Source organism: Sinohyriopsis cumingii, chromosome 9, assembly GCF_028554795.1.
Source record: "Sinohyriopsis cumingii isolate HCF-2022 chromosome 9, ASM2855479v2, whole genome shotgun sequence".
Taxonomy (NCBI): domain Eukaryota; kingdom Metazoa; phylum Mollusca; class Bivalvia; order Unionida; family Unionidae; genus Sinohyriopsis; species Sinohyriopsis cumingii.
Window position 1 is genome coordinate 120,859,409 of NC_142969.1, and position 18,989 is coordinate 120,878,397.

The 18,989-nt window shown below is 35.3% G+C and overlaps 1 protein-coding gene across 4 annotated transcripts in view; it reads right to left on the reverse strand.

Annotated features, from left to right (window-relative positions):
* The window catches only part of LOC149792610 (transient receptor potential cation channel subfamily A member 1-like), a 53,729-nt gene extending 36,381 nt beyond the window's left edge, over positions 1-17,348 (reverse strand). For all 4 annotated transcript variants that reach the window (XM_089971240.1, XM_089971239.1, XM_089971238.1 and 1 more), the window contains exons 1-4: positions 16,887-17,348; positions 14,139-14,228; positions 1,543-1,764; positions 683-811 (exon numbers count right to left, since the gene is read on the reverse strand). In XM_089971240.1, coding sequence (XP_089827366.1) covers positions 683-811; positions 1,543-1,764; positions 14,139-14,228; positions 16,887-16,937 — 492 coding nt within the window. In that variant the 5' untranslated portion in view covers positions 16,938-17,348. The remainder of the gene's footprint in view (positions 1-682; positions 812-1,542; positions 1,765-14,138; positions 14,229-16,886) is intronic.
* Positions 17,349-18,989: the final 1,641 nt, after the last annotated feature.

Sequence of the window (18,989 nt, forward strand, 5' to 3'; positions counted from 1 at the left end):
TGTATTATCGTGGAATTGTGTATCATAGTTGTATTGTCGTGGAATTATATATCATGGTTGCATACCATCTATGGAACCTGTTCTTTTAATATGCTTAATTTTCAATATCGAAATACATCTAGGTATCCACTTTAAATAAGGGATTCATTATTATTGTACATTATCTTAACAGTTGTATATGTCTTTAATATTGTTGTTGTGCGGCTTACTTTTATTTTTAGTTTCATGTAGAATTTTGTTGACGTGACTCCCACCACCAACAAAATAATGTACCACAACATAAGCTTTGCATGTGCTTGGATTATTAGCCAGCTGTGCAAAAGAATGTTCTGACTATAGTAAAAATGCACTTTCATTCAGCATGGACTATATTTGGAATTGTCGCTCACAATTTAGATTTCCCATTCCTTAATATCACACATTGCGCTAGGAGTGATTTTCATTTGATATACTACTTTAAAAAAAAAAAAAAAAAACATCTTTAAGCTCCGTTATTTGCTTTAATGTTTTTTGTTTTCTTTATTGCTTTGAAGAACATATTTTAGAAATGAAAGTTAATTGATTCGGTTAGCAATGAAGCACGTAGCCCATTACCTAGTTTAATGTTTGTTCAAAAATTAAAATGTTATGGTAGCTCCACAATGAAAGGAAAATGTATGACGTCCACGTGAGTAATACTCACCCCATAGACTGTGCCTATGCTTTGCCTATAAAATTCATAAGCCTCCATAGACGTCATGGAACCATCCAGAACACTGGCCAGCTCGTAGTATCCCTTTGCAATTGCAAGGTCATACGGTGTCCGCAAAGACTGAGAAAAAACAAAAACGACTTCCAATAGAGTGACATGCTTGTATTATTGATATTGCTTTTGATCTTTTTCTAATCTTTTACCAAAGATTACGCGATACAGTTTCTTAAAATGAAATGAAATTAACGCATTGATTTCGTACAATCGATCAATATTACAAACGTTGTAATGAGAGAGAGAGAGAGAGAGAGAGAGAGAGAGAGAGAGAGAGGAAAAACTTTTTAAAAATTGGACGGTTACGACTGGAAAAACAAATACTTTTGACCGTTTTAAAGCAACTTCTTTTTCCGCTGGTATGAAATGTACGAAAATTGAAGTAAAAGTTATTGTTTTTTTATTGTACTAATTTCGATCTGAATAAAAATGGAAAGTAGTAAGGGTAGCTCCGAATGAGATACCCAAGCTTACACATTCATCAATCTGATTCAAATCTAGATCCCTTACAGAATGTCATATTATACTGAACTTTCGACTCACCATTAAGATCACAGCTTTCACGTTCATGAAAGTGAAAAGGAGCATTGTGAAGGAATCATTTTGTACGAAATGTCATGTTTTATTAAACAATAAGCTGACCGAAAATTCCAAAGATGATCAGAACATAAATAATTTGTTTATTAGAATTATGTCGATTGCTAATTCCAGATTTTAGTTCCATTCAACCGTGACAGTAGCGGACATAGTTTTGCCTTTCTTATCGTTGTCCGAGATCTGACAGAAATTCGACTAACCCTGTTCCGTAGTTTAAGATCCGGTTCAAACTCCATTATCTTGAGAACGAGGGGGAATACATGTCGGACATCGCACCTCTCCACCACTAGATGGAGAATGGTGTCCATATCGCCCATCGTTGTGCTGTTGACGTCAATTCCTTTTCGCAGCATTAGTTCCAGGATTTCCACTGCATCTCGCCGGCCGCTTATGGCGACTACGTGGATGGGCATCATCCCAGCCTGCAAATATAATAAACCTCTTAGTGAAATCATGGACAGTTGATTGACAAACAATTAATGCCTCCATACGAGACAAATCCATCACCAAGGTTTTTTTTTCTGGCGAAGGCGACTAGAAAAAAGTGATTTGTTCAGTCCACGGCAATATCAAGTATATTGAAAAATTATAGCGAATAGTAAGTTTTTACACAATCACAAGCGTAGGGATATAACAATAGTTAAAGTAACGGTACTTTTAGTAAGACATAATTTTGTATACAGCCACTTGTACAGCAAAACAACAACACTAAAAATACCCGTATGGTTGTTTTAGTCTTATGTTACGTTTTTAGGCTCGAATAAACAGCAACAAAAGAAAGAATGAAAACAACAAACTTTGAAAAAAATTAACAAATAATTTATTTCTCTGGAAAAATGCTGCGAAAATGAAAAAATAAGAACTTAAGGTTTTAAGAATCAAATCCAGAAATAATCAGAGAATAATCCACGAATTAAATTTTAGAAGTCCTAATAATGAAATGTTCTAAAGAATTCAAGTTGGTGTCCCGATGAAAATTCCAAGATGGAAGGCGATGACATATACTATATCCTTTGTGGTCTTGTAAGGTCTAACGTTCTGTGTTATTTACAAACAACAATCCGGTGTTTGTATTTCCCAATAAAATGTAATGGAAGGTCTTTGCCCAAGATCTCTGAATGAGCACTCAAATATTTCCATAAGAAAAGAATTATTCTTTTTGAATCCAAATAATTCGAATAAACATTGAATAACTCCAAACTGACACAATGAAAGAACACCTTTACGTCCCAGTCTTTTTAAGCCCGACTGAGAAATATCTCTATAAACAAAGATTATACAGTAACTTGAAACGCAAAAACATATTGCCGGATGAGGGTCAACTTTCTAGAATCTTCGAGAAGTATTTACGTCTAAAACCACGTAGCTCCAGTATGACCTTGACAAAAAACCAAAACTTTTACTCTAAGAATAAGATAAAAAATTAAAAGTTGTTTACTTGTCTCAGTGATTTCTGAATTAAGTTCGGGAACTATTTCAGCTTTAGGTGTTTACAACTGAAGAGTCAAGGTCAAACTATTTTCTGAGAAAAATATCGAGTTCCTAGGAAACTAAACTACATTATTTTGACATGTAATGAAATTAAAAGTAAAAAGATTTTAAAACTTACAAACAATTAAGTTAAATCAAATATAAATTAAATCAAATATACGTAACACTAATGAGATGTAATTTTGTTGTTGTTCTTATTAGATGCTAACGCTATTTTTCAGCACACGATAGGCTATTCATTACGGTTTGTATAACCGGTGGAGGAAGAACCTGGGAAAACCCTGGTAATGACCACCGACCCACAACCACGACAGCATTGACATCAAAAACAGAAATTTATAGCTTTGTAAGACCCTAATATATTTTTTTTATTAAAAAAAATCATAATTTCGATGAGAAATTAATATCGGCATTAAATCTCTAGATTTATTGATCACAGGTTATATGATACTATTGAAAAAATACAGACCATAGAGTAGTACCGAATTGTAACGACGTGGTGACCACATCATATCTATCTTACATATAATTGATTTTTAGAGGTAATTTGTTTGCTTTTCAAAATGTATTCAGCTTTTCGCATTCTATTTCATTCCTATTGAAACAATTCTCCATAAAACATACGTTATATAGTCTCTTCTTAAACTCTTTCAGGCTGTAAACGGTTCGATCATCTGGATTTAACTGTCTGGTTTTAAATATTTCCCCAATAAAACTACAAAATTACCACCTCTTAAAAATAATTCTCTTTTCTTTTAATTATAACTTTTACGCTGATTTTACATTGACTTGTTTTCAGTCTTGAAAATTTGTCAAGGTTTTCCCATTGCTTACTGTCACAAGCCATGTATGTTAATGTGCAAGGAGTGTTATACTTTCCCTCGATTGGCTTTTGTAAAAAAAAAGTCAGTTTTTTTTCATTTCGAGTAAATCTCGTCCATTGTATAGTTTTTAATATTCTATTATATATGTCCCCTAAAGATGATCTCTTGTCTAAATTAAAATGTGTCCAATATTTTACTTTTCACAGTAATCTTGAACGCCTTATATATATATATATATATATATATATATATATATATATATATATATATATATATATATATATATATATATATATATATATATATATATATATATATATATATATATATATATATATATATATATATATATATATATATATATATATATATATATATATATATATATATATATATATATATATATATATATATATATATATATATATATATATATATATATATATATATATATATATATATATATAGTAGTATCCATGTCTTCCTGACACCTATCATCCATAAAACTGACTGAAGCTTTTGTACGGATATCGTTTTCTCTTTGATTTTGCAATATGTAAGTAGACTATTCATTTAGCTATTCTTTCAATTTAGTGTATTATAGTTTTGCTCTGTTTAGCTTGTTCTCACAATTGATTGATCTCTGTATGATAAACTTGACTGCGAGAATCACTGTTCTGTATCGGTCATTTGAAACGAAATTGAAACAAGAGATTATTTTGTCCTTGATAACTTGTCGATAGGTGTTTTCTGAAACCCAGCAGGACGACCGTGTACAAATGGATCCTTTATTTTATAACAATTTATGACGTTTACTGCACCTTTTTAAATGTATGAGCTAATGAGATATGTGTGACCATTAGGTACTCCTTTAGTTGATTGCATTCTAGTAAATACATACCAAGTGACCATTTGGTATTCCTTTAGTTGATTGCATACTAGTAAATACATAAAAAGTGACCATTTGGTACTCCTTTAGTTGCTTGTTCACTAGTAAATACATATAAAGTGACTATTTGGTATTCCTTTGGTTGATTGCACACTAGTAAGTACATACAAAGTGACCATTTGTTACTTTAGAGCTAATTTGTTCTGTATAATTTTATCTCATCCCCCCCCCCTTTATAATGCTAAAGCTTTCGCTTCCAATCTTTATCTTTACTATTTTAGGGCTTAACCTCTAATTAGCAATATATAGCTGGTATTTCGCTGACGTGCTGTTAAGTCAAATACATGCATATATTCATACTGTTGTTTTTGAATCTTTGTAGATTTATCTTGCAAAGTTTACAAGATTTTCGAGTTGCGTTAATATTGCAGAATACACATTTTATAGTTTGTCACACAGGTTACCCCTTCATGACATTTCTGTGTTTTAATCATCTTGATTGATGTTTTTTCCTCAGTGTTATCATATTTCAAACAGGATTGATCCTAATCATCTCAGTGTTATCATATACAGACCAGGACTGATCCTATTTATCTCAGTGTTATCATATTCTGATAAGGACTGATCCTCTTTATCTCAGTGTTATCATATTTCGATCAGGACTGATCCTATTTATCTCAGCGTTATCATATTCCGATAATGACCGATCCTATTTATCTCAGTGTTATCATATTCCGATCAGGACTGATCCTATTTATCTCAGCGTTATCATATTCCGATAAGGACTGATCCTCTTTATCTCAGTGTTATCATATTTCAATCAGGATTGATCATATTAATCTTAGTGTTATCATCTTTCTTTTAGGGTTGATGCCAATTATCGTTGTGATTTCATATTCCTATCAGGGTTGATGATACATAACTCTGTTTTCATCATCCTATCAGGGTTGATGTTACTTATCCAAATAGTGTCATCCTTCTATTAGAGTAGATGTTACTTATCCAAGTGGTGTCATTCTCCTATCAGTTTATGTTACTTATCCAAGAGGTGCCATTCTCATATTAGGGTTGGTGTTACTTATTCAAGTGGTGTCATTCTGCTATCAGGGTTGATGTTACTTATCCAAGAGGTGCCATTCTCATATTAGGGTTGGTGTTACTTATTCAAGTGGTGTCATTCTGCTATCAGGGTTGATGTTACTTATCCAAGAGGTGCCATTCTCATATTAGGGTTGGTGTTACTTATTCAAGTGGTGTCATTCTGCTATCAGGGTTGATGTTACTTATCCAAGAGGTGCCATTCTCATATTAGGGTTGGTGTTACTTATTCAAGTGGTGTCATTCTGCTATCAGGGTTGATGTTACTTATCCAAGAGGTGCCATTCTCATATTAGGGTTGGTGTTACTTATTCAAGTGGTGTCATTCTGCTATCAGGGTTGATGTTACTTATCCAAGAGGTGCCATTCTCATATTAGGGTTGGTGTTACTTATTCAAGTGGTGTCATTCTGCTATTAGGGTTGATGTTACTTATTCAAGTGGTGTCATTCTGCTATCAGGGTTGATGTTACTTATCCAAGAGGTGCCATTCTCATATTAGGGTTGGTGTTACTTATTCAAGTGGTGTCATTCTGCTATCAGAGTTTATGTTACTTATCCAAAAGGTGCCATTCTCCTCGTATGGTTGATATTACTTATCCAAGACGTGCCAATTTCCTATTAGGGTAGATGTTACTTATCCAAGTGGTGTCATTCTGCTATTAGGGTTGATGTTACTTATTCAAGTGGTGTCATTCTGCTATCAGGGTTGATGTTACTTATCCAAGAGGTGCCATTCTCCTATTAGGGTAGATGTTACTTATCCAAGTGGTGTCATTCTGCTATTAGGGTTGATGTTACTTATTTAAGTGGTGTCATTCTGCTATCAGGGTTGATGTTACTTATCCAAGTGGTGTCATTCTCATATTAGGGTTGATGTTACTTATCCAAGAGGTGCCATTCTCATATTAGGGTTGGTGTTACTTATTCAAGTGGTGTCATTCTGCTATCAGAGTTTATGTTACTTATCCAAAAGGTGCCATTCTCCTCGTATGGTTGATATTACTTATCCAAGACGTGCCAATTTCCTATTAGGGTAGATGTTACTTATCCAAGTGGTGTCATTCTGCTATTAGGGTTGATGTTACTTATTCAAGTGGTGTCATTCTGCTATCAGAGTTTATGTTACTTATCCAAGAGGTGCCATTCTCCTATTAGGGTAGATGTTACTTATCCAAGTGGTGTCATTCTGCTATTAGGGTTGATGTTACTTATTCAAGTGGTGTCATTCTGCTATCAGGGTTGATGTTACTTATCCAAGAGGTGCCATTCTCCTATTAGGGTAGATGTTACTTATCCAAGTGGTGTCATTCTGCTATTAGGGTTGATGTTACTTATTTAAGTGGTGTCATTCTGCTATCAGGGTTGATGTTACTTATCCAAGTGGTGTCATTCTCATATTAGGGTTGATGTTACTTATCTAAGAGGTGCCATTCTCATATTAGGGTTGGTGTTACTTATTCAAGTGGTGTCATTCTGCTATCAGAGTTTATGTTACTTATCCAAAAGGTGCCATTCTCCTCGTATGGTTGATATTACTTATCCAAGACGTGCCAATTTCCTATTAGGGTAGATGTTACTTATCCAAGTGGTGTCATTCTGCTATTAGGGTTGATGTTACTTATTCAAGTGGTGTCATTCTCCTATCAGAGTTTATGTTACTTATCCAATAGGTGCCATTCTCCTATTAGGGTAGATGTTACTTATCCAAGTGGTGTCATTCTGCTATTAGGGTTGATGTTACTTATTCAAGTGGTGTCATTCTGCTATCAGGGTTGATGTTACTTATCCAAGAGGTGCCATTCTCCTATTAGGGTAGATGTTACTTATCCAAGTGGTGTCATTCTGCTATTAGGGTTGATGTTACTTATTTAAGTGGTGTCATTCTGCTATCAGGGTTGATGTTACTTGTCCACGTGGTGTCATTCTCCTATTAGGGTTGATGTTACTTATCCAAGAGGTGCCATTCTCATATTAGGGTTGATGTTACTTATTCAAGTGGTGTCATTTTGATATCTGGGTTGATGTTACTTATCCAAGTGTGTCATTCTCCTATCAGAGTTTATGTTACTTATCCAAGAGGTGCCATTCTCCTATTAGGGTAGATGTTACTTATCCAAGTGGTGTCATTCTCATATTAGGGTTGATGTTACTTATTTAAGTGGTGTCATTCTGCTATCAGGGTTGATGTTACTTATCCAAGTGGTGTCATTCTCATATTAGGGTTGATGTTACTTATTCAAGTGGTGTCATTCTCCTATTAGGGTTGATGTTACTTATTTAAGTGGTGTCATTCTGCTATCAGGGTTGATGTTACTTATTCAAGTGGTGTCATTCTCCTATTAGGGTTGATGTTACTTATTTAAGTGGTGTCATTCTGCTATCAGGGTTGATGTTACTTATTCAAGTGGTGTCATTCTCCTATTAGGGTTGATGTTACTTATTCAAGTGGTGTCATTCTCCTATTAGGGTTGATGTTACTTATCCAAGAGGTGCAATTCTCATATTAGGGTTGATGTTACTTATCCAAGAGGTGCAATTCTCATATTAGGGTTGATGTTACTTATTCAAGTGGTGTCATTCTCCTATTAGGGTTGATGTTACTTATTTAAGTGGTGTCATTCTGCTATCAGGGTTGATGTTACTTATTCAAGTGGTGTCATTCTCCTATTAGGGTTGATGTTACTTATCCAAGAGGTGCAATTCTCATATTAGGGTTGATGTTACTTATTCAAGTGGTGTCATTCTCCTATTAGGGTTGATGTTACTTATTCAAGTGGTGTCATTCTCCTATTAGGGTTGATGTTACTTATTTAAGTGGTGTCATTCTGCTATCAGGGTTGATGTTACTTATTCAAGTGGTGTCATTCTCCTATTAGGGTTGATGTTACTTATCCAAGAGTGCAATTCTCATATTAGGGTTGATGTTACTTATTCAAGTGGTGTCATTCTCCTATTAGGGTTGATGTTACTTATTTAAGTGGTGTCATTCTGCTATCAGGGTTGATGTTACTTATCCAAGTGGTGTCATTCTCCTATTAGGGTTGATGTTACTTATCCAAGAGGTGCAATTCTCATATTAGGGTTGATGTTACTTATTCAAGTGGTGTCATTCTCCTATTAGGGTTGATGTTACTTATTTAAGTGGTGTCATTCTGCTATCAGGGTTGATGTTACTTATTCAAGTGGTGTCATTCTCCTATTAGGGTTGATGTTACTCATCCAAGAGGTGCAATTCTCATATTAGGGTTGATGTTACTTATTCAAGTGGTGTCATTCTCCTATTAGGGTTGATGTTACTTATTTAAGTGGTGTCATTCTGCTATCAGGGTTGATGTTACTTATCCAAGTGGTGTCATTCTCCTATTAGGGTTGATGTTACTTATCCAAGAGGTGCAATTCTCATATTAGGGTTGATGTTACTTATTCAGGTGGTGTCATTCTGCTATCAGGGTAGATGTTACTTATCCAAGTGGTGTCATTCTCCTATCAGAGTTTATGTTACTTATCCAAGAGGTGCCATTCTCCTATTCGGGTAGATGTTACTTATCCAAGTGGTGTCATTCTGCTATTAGGGTTGATGTTATTTATTCAAGTGGTGTCATTCTGCTATCAGGGTTGATGTTACTTATCCAAGAGTTGCCATTCTCCTATTAGGGTTGTTGTTACTTATTCAAGTGGTGTCATTTTGATATCTGGGTTGATGGTACTTATCCAAGTGGTGTCATTCTCCTATCAGAGTTTATGTTACTTATCCAAGATGTGCCATTCTCCTATTAGGGTTGATGTTACTTATTCAAGTGGTGTCATTCTGCTATCAGGGTTGATGCTACTTTTCCAAGTGGTGTCATTCTCCTATCAGAGTTTATGTTACTTATCCAATAGGTGCCATTCTCATATTAGTGTTGATGTTATTTATTCAAGTGGTGTCATTTTGATATCTGGGTTGATCTTACTTATCCAAGTGGTGTCATACTCCTGTCAGGATTGATGGTACTTATAAAAGTGGTGCGATCATCCTATCAGGGTTGATGTTACTTATCCATGTGGTGTCATCCTCATATTAGGGTTGATCTTACATATCCGTTTGTTGTCATCCTCCTGTCAGGGTTGATGTTACTGGTCATCTTCCCAGTAGTATTGATGCTACGTATCTGTGTCAACATGGCTGACGGTAATCTGTAAATTTGCATCTTTTCTAAGTCATTGTAGAATATACTTTGGTTATATTAAAAGTTATTAATCAATACAATTACTTTCGACCATAATTTTATTTCGTCTAAGCTTGTTGACAAATATACATTTTTTTATCGGTACCGACATTCGTGTTAAATTCGTGAATATTTATGTCTCCTCTGTGAAACATGTTGAATTCAATACAGTGCAGCTCTAATGCTATTTTTATGTTGTGTACAAAAAATTCATTTAATTATATCGTGTTCGGTCAGCCGTTTCTTTGGGCTAGCAGACAAGATTGTTTTATTCAAAAAATCAAATTCTTTCTGTCACATCTCTACATAATTGGCCGGCAACGAAATGACTTCTCACGAGAATTTGAATGTGATTATTCCGATCTGTACTGTCGTATCCCCTAAACGAGTGGTCCTCCAAAATTACTGCTGACTGTAATTGTCAAATTCAAGATTTTATTTGTATTGCTGTCTTATCCTACACGAATGACGATGTAGATAATTACCACTCAGTAGAACTGTCATTATACTCATTTCTCAAGGCGACCAAACTGGCCTGCTATGGACAGGATTTGAACCCGCAACCTTCGAATACACTAGCCTCTGAGTTACTGCGATTTCTGGTACAATGAAGAAACATTTGCACAACATACAGGAACAGAGTTTTAAATCAAACAGATGCCAAATGTCATTCGAGCCTTCACTGACCCCCCCCCCCCGAAAAAACCCAGTTAAAAGCAAACCCTGGTTATGTCTTCGTGACGTTAATCTTCATTTAAATTTGGTTTATTTTCAAAAGCAGAAACCGACTGCATGACTCAATTGCAAATTTGTAATTTCAACATATTTGATAAAACCCTCAATTACAAATTTGTAATTTCAACATATTTGATAAAACCCTCAATTGCAAATTTGTAATTTCAACATATTTGATAAAACCCTCAATTGCAAATTTGTAATTTTAATATATTTGATAAAACCCTCTCTAAAACATGTTGAAATCGGATTTATCAATATTTATCCCCACAGCACATTTAGTTTCAATCAAAAAGTAATGAGAATAAATGAGATTTGTGAAGTATGGACGGACATATAAAAAACTATGTCCCATCCATCTACAGCGGTATAGTCATTCCTTGACATTGTTAGCAGCGATTAGACAGTAACAAGAACACATGTTCTTAAACCCATCTCTTGTCACAGATCTCTAAGAATCGCACTTTCTCACTATGAGATTGGGCACCGTAAATACTCTAAAAGCGTTTGATACACTCCACTTAGCAATTATGTTGTACATCCTAGTCAAATATTTGCTCTTCTTCTCTTCTCATGCTAAAATTAATAATTTATGATTGGAAAAAGGAGTTGTAAAAGTACAAAAACTATTAGTTTTAAATCATCCAGTGGATTTGTGTTTGTTTAACCCATCTAATGGATTATTGTCTGAACCCATCTAGCTGATTAGTGTATGTTTTAACCCTTTTTAATGTAGTATTGTCTGTTTAAACCAATTCAGTGGAGTAGTGTCTGTTTTAATCCATCCAATGCATTAGTGTAGTTTTAATCTATCCAATGGATTAGTGTAGTTTTAATCCATCCAAATGTCCACTCTAACCTGTCCAGTAGATTAGTGTATGTTAATGAAAACTGTAATGATCTATCATATACATACAAAATGTCATCGAAAAGTGATTGCATTAGTTGTCTATAATTACACACAAAAATTGACGGTGTTATATATATTTAACTTACATTGCGTGCTTGACCTTTGTCTATGATTGATGGTGGAGTTTAGGCAAACCTGACTATTGTCATGTAATGTCTACCCGAGTTTCGCCCTAGTTATCTGTGGTAAATAAGATGATTACTCAAATTTGGCTTCAAAGCCTGTCTTTGTTTAAAAGTTAGTCAGTGTTGCCACTAGAACTGTCCCACATCAAGGTCATTTTGTTGTGTAATAGGTCAGTTGACCGTCTGTATATAAAGGACTAGGTAAACAATTATTCAGTTTTGTTTTAATAACAATCTTTGGGAATCTATTATCATAGTGTATAGTTATGTTCAGTTATAATTTTAGAGAAATTATTTATTTAGAATCTTATTTGGAATTACAAATAGCTAATTAACTTAAAGGACTAAAACACTACCTTGGGATTATTGAGAACTCATTCAAAGACATTCTGCATTATATCACAATTGTACATCAAGACATTCAATACTCTTCATACATCAAAACATTCAAGACTATTTTGATTCATTTGGAACATTCTATACTCTTGGACCTATATTAGAACATTTAAGATTATTTAGGATTCAATTCACAATACTCATAAGTTCCTCTTTTACCACACCGGTGAGTTAAGTCGTTACAGCGTAAGCCTCGAATGTGGGAGGAACCAACTCGAGTCATATGGATACATTTAAAATTGGTACGCAGAGGTTAGTAGTCGGACTGTCGGACTGGTCTCAGGATAATGTGACTATGTGGGGCTTGATGCCCCATTGCTAGACATCATAAACTCCCATAATGCAGACATCGTAGCGATATGACTCAACTTGTTAAAGGTACGTTAAAAATCAGAAATCACAAACACTCCTCTTAAAATGTCACTGTGTAATTTATAAAATTAAATTATTTGTTAACTTTACAAAACTTGTTGGTTTTTCTTATTCTATTGTATACTTAAATACCACCGAGTCGTAACAATGGTAACCAGACTGTGTAACCACATAACGCTATTGTAAATGATCTATTAGGACATTTTCTCTTGCTAAATATTTTTTTTTTCTTCTGACAGTTGACTTTACCTGTATTATAATTAGATTTTACACACGTAGGTGGCTTATTTTCTTTCTTTGAGTCATAATTTTGAGTTTTACGTTTGGTACAAGACATACAAAGGTTCAACGCCCACTCCTCAGTGAGTGCTAAAAAATATATTAAAGTTCGGTACACATACGGTTTTTAAGTCAGTGTAAAGTCATAAATTCAATTGCTGTTTTGGTAGTGACCGTACAAAATACTAACCATTGACCACTTGGGTCTGTTCTTGGACCTGTTCTCTTCATTCTATACACTCAGCCACTCTCAAGTGTCATAGATCATCATCCAGTGTCTCACCAATTGTACGCTGATGACACCCAAATATACATATCTAGCCACCCAACTGAAGTTGATGCTACCATCCAAGGTGTAGAGAGGTGCATTTCTGATGTGAAATCATGGATGACATGTAACAAGCTGCAGATGAATGATGATACAACTGAGGCCATTCTGATCACAACACAAAGACTTTCTCATTCACATCCTTTACCTCAAACAATAAATATCAGAAACACCAACATTAAATTCACACAATCAGTACAAAAGCTAGGTGTTACTCTGGAATGTACTCTCACATTGCACCAACATATCGACAAACATAAACAAGGCTGCATATTTTGAGCTGAGACGCATCAGCTCCATTCACTAATATCTTTCAGTTGATACCACTAAACACTTGTGTGTTCATAAGTACTTTCAAGACTGAACTATTGTAACTCAATTATGTCTGGTTCATCTCAATATCTACTCCAGAAACTTCAAAAAGTTGAAAACACAGATGCTCGGATCATACTTAGAGTACCAATATCAGAGCCCCCCCCCCCCCGTCCCAGCTGCTCTGTATCCTACACTGGGTATCCATTCAATTCGTAATCAAACACAATATTTGTTCTCTGTGCTACCTTTCACTGTCGGAATCTAGTCCAACATACCCATCCGACCTCACTCATGTGTACACATCAGCAAGATACGTACGCTCATCTTCTGACAATCGTATACTCATTATTCCCACTATGAAAAGAAAGTCAAATGGGCAGCGTTGTTTGGCCTACCAATGCTCAGCAACACGGAATGAATTGCCCACATAACTTAAACACAAAGACACAGTGATCCCATTCAAGAGTGCTCTTAAAATTCACTTATTTCGACTGCAAGAACAAACTTAAAGGCCTAATAATGTTTCCTACCTTAAATATTTCAGCATGCATTTTATGTTTTCTAATTTTATTATGTTTGTTTATGTAATCATATTATTATATGTTTTTTATGTTATAAGTTTTCTATATTGTTGTAAAAAGCTTATATCTTCTAAAGATTAGGCGCTTTACAAAGTCCTCATTATTAGTATCATTATTATTATTATTACTTCATACTGTCACAGAAGTTCAACTTTCTTCAGTACATTGTGATATGGACATATACGACTTTTACTTTCGCAATTATGTAACCCCGTCTACATGTTGGTTGCTAAAGTACTTTACCGTTATGTAACTCCTGATGTGCTTCTCGTTTTCCAGACATACTGAGATATCTTCCACGCTACCCTTCGTGCACGCCTCGTACACCCGTTGCTACAATATAGGAAAAAACGTCATGGTTCTAAAGTCGGATATGTTTATACAAGATGACTTGAATTGAGAACATACACTGTGCTGCCAATATTGAAACAGCCGTTTAACAGCCCCCACAAAATATCCAGGTTGAAGTGGTTTTAAATCTGCTTTGATATACGATAATTCACAGAACTATTTAAAATTACTTATGTATGTGGTATTTAGGTGGTGTTGGTACTGTGGGGTTTAACTTCATTTTTCAGCACACGATAGGCTATACATCGCGGCCAGTATTAATGATGGAGGAAGAACCCGGGAAAATCCCGGAAAGAACCACCGACCCACGAGAAGCTACTGGCAAGCTTTCTCACATACCCACATTGATTGACTGAATCCGATACTCGAACAGGCGCAGACAGAGGTGAGACGGCAGTGATCCATAATGGAGAGCGCTTTAGACCACTCGGCCACTCTGGGCCACAGGTATTCAGGATCTAAACTCAAGAAAAACATTCAATTTTGGTTGTCCATCCTAAATAAATTGATACAGCTGGCTCCGTGTTTTACCAATTTTGATGCTATGGAGGACAATGTATGCCGGACTTTATTGGTCGAACTAAAAGTATCTGTTCACCTGGATTGTTATTGCACTTTAGGAGCAGAAACTGTATATTACATATTTGGAAAGAACAATATTACAGTTCAGAAAACGTCAATAGTGTGTAATATGAATTAGAATAAAACAAAAACCAAATAACTTTAAGGATTTATTTAAAACTTAGATCCCTCTCGAGGAATCCTCACTTTCACTAACCTATACATATTCCAACTTAGATCCCTCTCCTAGAATTCTACATTTCACTAACCCTGATATATTCCAACCTAGATTCCTCTCCTAGAATTAGACATTTCATTGACCTAGATATATTCCAAGTATAATGATAAGATTCAAGAGTTTTGAGAATGAGCTTCGTGTTTGAGAATGAGTTCCAGGCTTGTGCTCATTTTTGTTGAAATTTCTTATTCCTTTTTTTGGGACATTTTTAGAGCACACACATTAAACTCAGATTAAAAGTGCCAAATTTAAAAACGGTTCTTCGTCACCTTGGTCATTGAAATTTCGGGCGCTAGTAGAAGAACCAAAGGAAAGAAAATCCGTTAAGTGCGATGATTCTAACATCATTCCAGTTAAACATTAAAGAATCCTAAATATACTCTGCTCAATAAGGACCGTTTCCTTCCCACCTCCCCGCGATTGTTTTTTTTATATGATGCATATAACAAACAAGATGCGGTTTAACTTAATTTAATTTCATGTTTTCCATTTATTTCTCATTAATGCTGCAAAGCCGATTGGGGAGAGGGGGTCCAGGGTTTCCGGACCTCTCCCAGCTAAAACCGTACACACACAAACGTACCGTCACTGGTAACTTGACCATCGTTTTATTTTCACCACGCTTATTAGGTATTATGCGCACATTGAATAAATAGACACAGACATTTGCCATGGTGCCCATTTAGGAAAGGCAGGACCCTTTTGAACTTTTGGACCCCCACCCCCAACATTTGACCCGACCTAACCCTGTGCTGCCTATCCATAATCTATTCATTAAATTTAAATCGATGATAAGTTTTTTTTTTTTAAACTGCATAAAATAAAGTTTTTAATTTTATTTTTTATTAAAAAGGATCCGAGTCGATTCTATTAATTATTTATCAATGAGGAATAAGTCTAAATTAACAGTCAATTTGAAACTGTTTTATTAAGACAGTGATTCAATTAAATCAACCACTGGTTTAAATATTGTTTACAATTACTGGCTAATATGACTTATAAAATGTGTGTGTCAATGTACACACACACACACACACACACAGCTATTCACAATAAAACGTTAAAGTAGCCTGTGAAACCTCTGTTTGCTCAAAACCGGGTCCACTTTCATTTGGTTATGCTCTTTACCTTTGATTTTTCCTTCAAGGTTTTCTAGATAAGAATCATGAAATTAGCTTGACTAATTTAGGTGAGGGCAAAGGTTTTTCAAGATCGATACATTCATGTTTAGTTCCATTATAAATTATGATATAATTCCACTCCACCTTAAAATCGAACATTGTGAAACCACTAGAAGCAAGGTTTCATTGCTAATACACTGCAGAGTGTATCACGGCAGACCATTTTCATGGAATAAATTATATTGCTGAGAGTTACACAAGTCAGAAGATTATTCGAACATGTTTTTCCGCGTGTTACAAATTCACTCATATATAGAAATGGCGAATATGCTATTGTAGAACCAGCTCAAACTACAGTTACATGTTTCCTTCTTTATTCATTTCTCTCGTCAATATATGCTGTTGTTGTTGTGTGGTTTAACGCCATTTTTCAGCACATGATAGGCTATGCATGGCGGCCAGTATTAATGGTGGAGGAAGAACCCGGGAAAACCCCGGGAAGAACCACCGACCCACGAGAAGCTACTGGCAAGCTTTCTCACATACCCACAATGACCGAATCCCAGACTCCAACCCACGCAGACAGAGGTGAGACGGCTGTGATCCGTAACGGAGAGCGCTTTAGACCACTCGGCCACTCGTAGTCCCTCGTCAATATATGTATTCAGTATAGATATGTATGAGAGAGAGAGAGAGAGAGAGAGAGGGGGAGAGAGCTACCTTGTCAATTGAATCCTGGTCGTTATTTTCGTAGTCATATAAAGTACTCATTTTCTTTGAAATGTTCCTTCATCCTGGTACCTGTTGGAATCTATTATTAGTTTCACACGCATATCATCCTTTACAGTGTATGAACTACCTCCATGAAAATGTCTCAGCTAATGTTCTGGTATGTACTGTGCGTGCCTTTTTGCCCTTCTCAGTTTTACGTATATCTTCTTGCGGGTGTTATACACTTGGATATACAACGGTACTGACACGCCAATGTACACTTAATATGTCATGGGGGCTATATCAAGGGAAACAATAATCCCACTTTGACCGGAATTCACATGTGCGTATTCGAATTAAGCTACCTCTGTCGGATTGTAGTTTGGAGTTGGCAGCTGAATCTAACAACAAACATACGAGGCTAAGGAGTTGACATTACTGTACATTTAAGACAGATAGATCAAGGGTTGTTTTTCCATAAGTGGGTCTATACCTATTTACCACACCTTTTTAGCTTTAGTTAAAACGATTCTCGGTATCGATCGAGGTCACTTGTTTCAAGCGGCAGAGCTATTGTGCATAGTATATCGAGTAGTTACAGTTAGACATTGTCTTGAATGTGGAAACGCAATCAGTTGTAACCAATTTGCTACTAATTTTTGTATGGCATTTTGTGTGTGCCTTGTGTTTAGTATCTGGCTTAATGTGTGCATATACAGAAAGGCCTTATAGACATTATATGATTTAATTATCGAAATATTAAACTTTTGATTAAAAATATTGCACGGAAATTGGGAATTGAAACCGTTTGGTACTCATCGAGATTTGATCTGTTTACGCCGATTATATAGGATGGTATAACAACTGCAATGGATGCCAGTAGAGGGATTGAATAATAATAATACATCGTGGAGGGGTGGAGGCGGCTGCTGAGTAGATATTAAAGTACATACATGCAAAAAGAAGAACGTAAAACCATTGGGTGGCTCGATAAAAGAGGTAGCTATTGAGAAGAGGTACGCCATTATAGCGGAAGTTGGAAAACCGAAACATCATAGGTATTTCGCTTCCATGCTATGACGAATATTGTTCGAGTTGAGACACTGGACCCTACTCTGGACTGTCCAAGTGTTGGTACTAGATGGCCCATAATGTGAGTAAAGTATTAAAGAAACCAGAGGAAGATTATTTTGATACGTACCGACCTAGTGAATCCAAATCGGAACCATATAGACGCAAAGCGAGTTTGCCACTGTTGAATATTTCAAATTGTGTTATAATATATTATCTGGTGAATGTTAGGCCGCGGAGTCTAATAATATGCAGCCTCCAAAAGAAGCATACAATTAATGTTGGTTAGTAAGAACAATTTATGTTTACCTATAATTTTTGCTGTGGAAATTATTCTGCTTAACAACAAGAGTAAGATATTCATGTACCATACAAACAATGTTTCTATATATAAAAGAAAACGCAAATTTCATTCTGGATATCCATGTACCTCAGGAAATGCAAATCCCATTCGGAATACCCATGTACCTTAGAAAATGCAAGGATCCCTTCCTCGTAATAATTTGTTTGCAGGATATATTGGTACAAGAATGCATCACTCGTGCTACTTTATTTACAGGATATAACGGTACAAGTATACATCATTCGTACCATGTATGTATTGGATATACCTCTACAACGATCCATCCCTCTTAATACTTTTTAACAGGATATAACCCTACGTGGATCCCTTACTCGTACTACTTTATCAGCAAGATATACATGGATCACTCTCTCGTCATACCACTTTTTACGCGATATACCTACCTGTACACTGATCCATCACTTGTAATACTTTATTAACATAATATATCTGTAAAACCATATTACTATCTTAATAGGTCGATATATGTTAATTACATTCAAATTTTGCCACACATTAAAAACTATTAAGCCAGAAATCACCCCACCCCGATATATAATGACAAGACAAGATTATACAGTTTTAAAAGTAACAGTTTATTATCAAATATTGTTACTTGACGTTTACTCTGACACCTGAGTATCGAATAATCATTGTATTTGTATAAGTAGGGGTGTTTCATTCATTAAACCAATCTA